This window comes from Gymnoscopelus braueri (genome assembly GCF_963280865.1).
Source record: "Gymnoscopelus braueri genome assembly, chromosome: 19".
NCBI lineage: Eukaryota > Metazoa > Chordata > Actinopteri > Myctophiformes > Myctophidae > Gymnoscopelus > Gymnoscopelus braueri.
In genome coordinates, this window is record NC_137621.1 from 12,312,033 (window position 1) to 12,319,984 (window position 7,952).

Sequence of the window (7,952 nt, forward strand, 5' to 3'; positions counted from 1 at the left end):
CCACTCAAGTCAAGTCAAGCCAAGTTATTGGACAGATGCGCTTCCATTTGAGCTAGCTGTCGGCTGAAAGATACACCTTTCTTGGTGGATTTAACGTGATCTTTTGGAAGCCAGTCTGCAAAGGAAAGCATCACAGTAAAGACACCAGTGGGATTTGAACTGATGGCCTCTGGATCATGTATACTGCATCTCAACCCATTGAGCTAACAGTTGGCTGACAAGTACAGCCTTCCTGGTGGCTTTTATTTGATCTTCTGGAAGCCAGTCTGCAAAGGAAAGCATCACAGTAAAGACACCAGTGGGATTCGAACTCATGGCCTCTGGATCATGTATACTGCGTCTCAACCCATTGAGCTAACTGTTGGCTAAGAAGTACAGCCTTCCTGGTGCTTTGACTTGAACAACAAACAAGACAAATAACTTTAAAAAAATGTGTAACAGCATAAGTATAAATCTTTTTCATGGGGGGCCCTGACACTACATCTTTTCACATTGGGGTCCACTGCCCAAATACATGTGAATTTGGGGGGTTGACAACAAAACATTTTAGAACCACAGATTCCGAGGAGATAGCTGTATAGGTGAATGGATAGAGTGACTGACTACTGAGCCACAGGTAACAGGTTCAAGGCTCAGCCACAGCAGCAAGTCAAGATGTTCCTGAGCAAGACATTTCTAATTTCTGACTATCATAAACGATGCAGAGGCTCCTCCCTGACAATATCGCCGAGGCAGTTTGTTTATTTTTGGACCACAATTCTTATATGAGACGATTCTATGATGACCCAATGTTATTCTCCATAGGGAAATTACTTTACGACCCAGGGGATGGACGAGTGACGTCAGGACTTCTGTACTCTGGGTTAACATGTGCATGTACAAACTGGATTTATCCACTAGAGGGCAGTGTTGCCCTTCCACCTCGGTCCGGTGTGCCTCTCGGTCGGTCGGAAGGAACGATCAATTATAACAATTGGGTGTCAGGGAAACGAGCTCGACCTTTTCATCTTCAGAGGACAACAGGAATGGAACAGATGTTTTCACACATACAGTATGTTATTTTATTCCCACTGTGCAATGAGAGGTCATTTTTGAACGTCCCATTTTGGTCCCTGGAGGGTGCAGAATGAAAGTTTTTATTGCTTCTTTGTCTGACGTCTTCTGAACGTCCAAACCTCTACATAAGGGCTTATTCTAGTCCAAATGTGGTGATCTTTTCTATGTCAAATTTAGACTAATTATAGACATCTTTTTTATACTTCTTCTAGGCTCGGTGCATAACTGTAATCCCCATTTCCTGTTCATTTTCCTGTAGCTTTAACATAGTTAGTAGTTAACATGCTGCTAAGCTAATCAAACAAAGCTACAGGAAAATGAACAGGATCAAATGGTTATGCCACCTTTTGAAAACTGGGAATACAGTACACAGAGGTTTACAAAGAAATCACAAATCAATACACACTTATTTCCTTATTATCTCTTTATTTTTCTTGTGAATACACAGCTGCGCAAACAAATGTTCCACAATTACAGTATTCCACAAATATTCCATATGATTGTGGAATATTTGTGGACTGGAACTAGACCCCCTGAAAGGTAATCTAGTTCATAGGACCACAATGGAAACAAGTCCGCAGGACTTGTGTTATCCTTTTAGCCTTAACGTACCTCATGACGTTTACCTTTCTGACTAATTAAGTATTCAAACAAACAGCAGATCAAGCCAGCTTTGAATTATTTTTGACAGAACAGAAGCGGGACAGCCACTTAACTCCCACAATGTTGTTCCATGCCGTCTAGCTCAAGACTGAATACAGAAGGTCATACAGAAGGACACACACACACAAACACACACAGCAGTCACTAGGGCTGATTAAGCTTGATCCAGAACAGAACAGTTAACTTCTCCTTTTTTTTTTACACGTCACTAGTCAAATGAAAATAATAATAAAAAAACATTATAGCACAGCCTACTTTGCAGGGACACCCTTTTTGCTTGGGCCGGTTCCACAACAACTGAAAAATATTAAACAAGTGCTGTACTGAATGGCCAGTGAGCTACCAGGGTAAGGTCCAACCAGAGCTACTTCGTTGAACAGAACACAAGTTCAAATTACACAATACTGTACAATACTGTGACACTAAGATCCCCCACAATGGACAGTGAAAGTTCAAGTTAAATCAGTCCTGAGTGCCTGCTGTGTGTCCTCCGCCTCCCCTTCTCGCTGGAGCATGCTTGAGGTGGTCTGCGGCATGCTGCCTTATGAGGTCCTCTGTGGCTTCTGGGTCGAATTTCATGACTGCATCTGCATAGTAGAAAAAGACAATAAAAAATGTGCAACGGCAACATGCTGTCCTAGTCCCTATCTGACATAATACACAGCTCGATTCAACTCCTGCCATCTGGTAGGAGGTTCAAGAGCTCAGGGGGAAGCACCAGCAGGTCATCCAACAGCTGCCCCAAACCATCAGAACCCTGAACCCATGCTCGCCATATATTGCCCCCAAAACCAACATCTTTAAAGATGGATAGCACTTTGAATAGTACTGCATCTATATTGCACTTTGAATGCATCAGCACTTTTTACCAATGTTGTCTGCTCTCTACTTTTTAATGTTTGCCTCTTTTTAATGTGCACCATGAGTTGTGGAGAATGGTATTTTGCTCCCCTGTATGCCTAGTGTGTATTGTGGAAGTGACAATAAAACTGATTGCGAGTCTCCATATTGACATGCAAAAATGTGTTGCTTGTACATCCACAACTAGTTTAATACAAAGCCATCTCCCTTCTACACCTAACCACCACAGTTATTTAAAATGTTATGATAGCAACGGTAACGGTAGACAGTTGGCATTGTATTTTTTTATGTCAACAGGGAAGGACATGTTTTACCCAATTAAATTTAGATTTGTCCTTGGTCAACATGAAATATGGGCTTACCTTGTATTGCGCTAAAAGTCGCAGTCTTCTCTTTTTCCCCCTTCCCCTTCATGTTCAACCGTGCCATCAGACTGTTACTGAAGAGCCTGAAGAAAAACAAATTACATTTAATAATGTAGTAGGATTAGGATTTATTGTAAAACATGGTATAAACCCTTTATACTACTAATTTTCACTTAATGTTCAACCATTATGTCATTGACATGACATAACAGAGGGTTCAAGTGTTAAGCAAAAAAAAAAGGCAAATTAATGGAAACATGCAGTCAGGCCCTCATCTAGAAGAATTAACCAAATAAGTGTTCAGACATTGAAAACCACAGCGCACCCAAACATCACACAAGGGTTAACTCATAGTGTATGTTGAAACATACCTGTCAAGAACTTTGTGGACACAGTCCTTAACGTCCTTCCCTCCATTACGGGAAAGTTGCAGCACCTGTTGGAATAAGTCCATGAAAACTTTCACTGACATACCCCAGAGGAACATAAAAAGTGTGCGAGTGCATCTTATGCTGTTCATTACTTCCAGACTCTTGTACAGCCTACCAGGGTATTAAAAGCTTGGACATCACTGAGGAGTTGCTCCTCTCTCTGGAAGTCCTCCATGTCTCTCAACATGACTGGCCGCTGAAGAGGCAGGTTCTTTAATGAATATTAATATGGTCAGGACTTTCTTCTGGTATACTGAAAAATAAGTAAGTGTACATTAACACAAAGAAATGTTATCTGACATTATAGACACCACCCTACAATGATACAAAACACTGCTATAATTGAAGAGCAGTTTTTGTGTCCCGATAGGAGAGGAGACAGAGAGAACAGTAAAGGAAGAAAGGAGAGAAAGGGCAGAAGAGAGAAGGGTTGCAAATTAAGAGTCCCCCAGTTTTCTTGGCCAGTGTCCTGTCTTAATTGAAATAGCTCAGAACTTACCTTGTGTTGGCAATGGGAATGCCCATGTTGGCCTCTCAGTCACTGCATAGCACCTGTAATAAGAACAAAAGTACATTTTAGAAATTACAAAGTGATATTTTTGCATTAAAACTTTCCAAGACAGATGACTATACATTAGATGAGAAATAATAAAATATGTCATATTGTAACAATTAGGGGTACACGATACTACTTGCTGAATTGTAAAGGTTTTGATTACTTGGGGCATTTGGACAACTCACCATGCCTGACGGTGTCCCTGGATCTGTCATGTCTGGACCTGACCGTGTCCCTCGACCCATCACTGCGGTGGGACCTGTCATCATGTCTGGACCTGACAGAGTGCCTCCGAGCTGTTGCTGTACCTGGAGTCGTGGCTGGTCCTGGACCTGATGCTGTGCCGGTATCTGACACTGTGTCTGGAGCCATCACTGTGCCTGATGGCTGGAGCCATCACTAAAGACTTAATACTTGGACATAATACTACTACAATACCATGTCACACTGAAAAAGACTACCCCTACTGGTTGGTCTTAGATGTTGACAATCACACATCTCCTCTGATACACATACAGTAGTTCAGTGGCCCTGCTGACAGAAGGCATAGACCAAGCTGTAGGAAATCACTAGGGCAGCGATGAGGGCTGGAGACCAACCAGTAGAAGTCAGTCGCTACTGATGCTGTGCCCTAAAGTTACCTGGTGCTAGGCTTGCATGTCCAGAGCCTGGAAAAGATAAATAATGTTCTTAGATTCCAAATATTGATTTGTAAGGAAAAAGGTGACTGCTTAAATGATATTTATACTGACTGGGTGTGGACGTTTCTCTGCTCCTAGGTGCTAGGCTTGCATGTCGAGAGCCTGTAAAAAAAAGTATGTGCTTAGATTCCAAATATCAATTTGTAAACAAAATGGTGAATGTTTAAATGTGATGCATACTCACTGTGTGTAGACATTTCCCTGCACCGCGATTCCTCAGCACGCTCCACCGGGCGAGGCAAGCCTGAAACACATTGAGCCTGTAACTACAGTACTTACTCATTGCTTGTGAATTAGGTATGGTAATGATTTCTTTAGTATGCACAACATGTAACACCTTGTACTGAATGTACTTTAAATTTGTTGGTGCAATGAAGAAAGTGAATACTCACGGGGTGTGGACATTTCTCTGCTCCGAGGTGCTACACTTGCATGTCGGGAGCCTGGAAAAGACAAAGAATGTTCTTTAGATACCAAATATTGATTTGTAAACAAAAGGTGACTGCTTAAATGTGATGCATCAAGCCCTGTTGTTTTGGAATATTGTGTTGTGAAACAGGCATGGTTTTATGAGTGAACACATTAGGGAGTTGTATGAAATCATTTGTGTCCACCAACTTGGCTATTTCCAATCCTGAGATATGGTGACTGGTCTCAGGCTTCACTTGGTTCATTGTGCGGAGAAGAATATTTGTTTTTTTGTCCGGTAATGTTTAGCCTTCTCATTAAGTTTTCAGTGCAGAATGTGGATGTGCTTCCATGGTCCAACAATGCATATGTTTGCAACAATGTCTCCCTTGTGGCTCTTCACTTGAACGGGTACTATGGAGAAGATGGAGGTTTCATCACCGGCCCCAATATGACCACATGTGTGAGGTGAGACGACAGCATTGTTTCCTATTGATTTCTTTTCTGTTTCTTCAATGTGGAGTATATCAGGATGGTTTTGTTCACAAGCATCACAGGTTAAACGACTTGTGCAGTCTCTGCTTATGTGTCCTCTTTTCAAACAGCCAAAACAGACTCCCCTTTCCTTTAAGTAGTCCATCTTCTCTCTGTGTCTTCTCTCTTTCATCTGTTGACACCGCTCCAATGTGTGACCACTTTTATTGCAGAAAAGACAATAATTATTATAGCTGATGAATACACTTATTTCCACTCCATTTGACTGCACTGCTGTTTCTATGGGTGTTACTGTTGTGGCAGAACTGCTTCTTGGAATGTCTCTTGTGTCTCTTGGTTTGATGATGGTTGAGGTTTTGACAGTTGTAGTTTGCTTAGCATCTTGGATGTTTCCAAACAGCGGGTCAGACAGTATTTTTACCTGTCTCTCTATGAATTTTACAAGGTCAGAAAGCTTAGCACGATGTCCATGCCTCACCTGTAGCTCACATGCCTTGTTCCTCCAGGTTTATCTGAGCTTGTATGGCAGCTTCATGAGAATGGTCCCCATATTTGAAACAACGTTCATCTCCTCCATATAAACCATATTTTCCATCACATTGCAGCAGCCTCTGAGGAAGAGAGAAAATGCCTGCAATCCTTTCACATCCCTCATTTTGATAGCTGCCAAGGCAGAATCCTTTTGCATATATGCCGTTGCTATCTTGTGCTCATTCCCAAAATGTTGCTCTTTCATAGCCCTGAGATGGAGGCATATTGTTGGCAGCTTTGAATCAGGTCTTATGGCCTTTTGTATATTGTTCAAAGTAATGTAAGCAGTCACTGTAATCGTCAGTCTTTTTCTCCACTCCTCTCTCAAATGCCCTGATAAACATTTCATATTGCAATGGGTCACCATCATAAACTGTAATGTCTCTTGGTGGTAAAGTGGAATACAGATTTTGCTTAACCAGTAAAGCAGTTTTTTCATTCTGTCTTCGTAGCACATTGCAAATATCACCTGCAGGGGGTGTAGTGTGAGTGACATGACCTTGAACATTCTTTTTCCCCATGAACCTGTACATTTTCAGTTTAAGCATTTCGATTTGTTATATTTTCGGTTTGAACATTTTGCCTGGGGAGAGAGTATTGCATTAGAGGAGTCATGTAATGAGCTTTGGCAGATTTTTCATGAAGTGGTTGTTTTGGCCATTGTCACATTTCCTTTTTGTGGAGTTTGATCAGGTAGGTATGTATTTGCATTTGGGTTGAATGGGGTTGTTTCCTTTGGAGCAGCAGCTCCTTTCTTTGAGGTTGTCCCACTTCACACTCTTGATGAGTTCCTTGGCCCATGGTTTCCAGTACATGGGCCTTTGCATTTGCTGCTGCCAGCTGAGTCTCCATTTCCAGTTGCTCCTTTTGCATTCTGAGTTGTTCCTGTTGTGCTTCAATTTCATGTTTTTTGTGTAAGGCAGCCACCTGTTCCATGAGAGCAGCCTTTTCAGCCTGAGCTATGACGAGCAGATGAAGTTGAAGATGCTTTGTGTGTGGATTTTGATTTAGAAACATTTGATATACGGTACTGTCATGGGGTCCAATATCATCAGAATGTACAGCACTCAACATTTCACTTTCAGCAGTGACCGGTGTTTGTGGCTCCTTTTCAACAGTGACATGTATTGGTGGTTCCTTCTGAACAATGACATGCATTTGCTGTTTCACCTCTGATAGCCACAGGTGTACATCCTGTACAAAACCATCCAGAATATACATTTTTGGTTGAAACCATGCATTTTGCCTTGCAATTTCCTCCTCAGGTAATGGCAAAACCACCAATGATGAATGACTTTCCCTTGCTTCATCACACAGTTTAATTAATCTGAAGGTCACTACAGATCAACAGCGAGACAAAATTAAACATACATTACAAACATAAACAAACAAACCGATATTACATATATTACAATACATTACAAACAGAAGTGATACTCAGGCGTCTTCTTCTTTCATGTGTCATCATCAGATGTCCAGCTCAATGACGTGCAGCCACGCCCTCGTCTCAGGTCCCACATCAAAGAGACCGGCCTCCGATGGTGGTCTGTACAGGACACAGAGGTGATTATGTGATCGCCAGTCTGCATAAGCATACTGTGCAATCTGTCAGGCCCAAACTGTGGGAGAAGCAAAATAAAGTTTATCTTGAAAGAAAGAAGAAGAATAAAGTCAGAAGATTACTATAGTCTACTATAGTCCACACTAATAAAAACAGATCATTTGTGGTGCAGTTGATTAGTTACAAAATGTCCGTAGACAGATTTAACAGAACTGATGATTTACGTACACATCATGATTTGATTTATACACATATAGTGTGTAAATCTTTGTGTGTGTGTGTGTGTGTGTGTGTGTGTGTGTGTGTGTGTGTGTGTGTGTGTGT

The 7,952-nt window shown here is 41.6% G+C and overlaps 1 protein-coding gene across 2 annotated transcripts; it reads right to left on the reverse strand.

Moving 5' to 3' along the window:
• Window positions 1-1,484: 1,484 nt before the first annotated feature.
• LOC308073931 (uncharacterized protein) lies at window positions 1,485-5,154 on the reverse strand. 2 transcript variants are annotated; one of them, XM_080413214.1, is made up of 7 exons: window positions 5,026-5,154; window positions 4,118-4,319; window positions 3,876-3,928; window positions 3,492-3,629; window positions 3,317-3,381; window positions 2,943-3,028; window positions 1,485-2,306 (listed from the first exon to the last, which is right to left on the reverse strand). In XM_080413214.1, exons 4-7 carry the CDS (start codon window positions 3,561-3,563, stop codon window positions 2,182-2,184), a joined length of 348 nt encoding a protein of 115 aa, XP_080269340.1. In that variant the 5' UTR covers window positions 3,564-3,629; window positions 3,876-3,928; window positions 4,118-4,319; window positions 5,026-5,154; the 3' UTR covers window positions 1,485-2,181. The 2 variants fall into 2 exon arrangements, with proteins under 2 accessions (XP_080269340.1, XP_080269341.1); XM_080413215.1 differs by having other exon boundaries at window positions 4,118-4,331; window positions 5,026-5,119.
• Between the last annotated feature and the right edge of the window lie 2,798 nt (window positions 5,155-7,952).

What these genes read in the sequence shown, in the direction of transcription:
- LOC308073931 (XM_080413214.1), bottom strand. Translation starts at nt 3,563, where the DNA reads ATGTTGAGAGACATGGAGGACTTCCAGAGAGAGGAGCAACTCCTCAGT. An exon ending in GTCCACAAAGTTCTTGACAG is followed by an intron (nt 3,029 to 3,316) that starts GTATGTTTCAAC and finishes GTTTTTCTTCAG; the next exon opens with GCTCTTCAGTAACAGTCTGA. An exon ending in GACTTTTAGCGCAATACAAG is followed by an intron (nt 2,307 to 2,942) that starts GTAAGCCCATAT and finishes TCTACTATGCAG; the next exon opens with ATGCAGTCATGAAATTCGAC.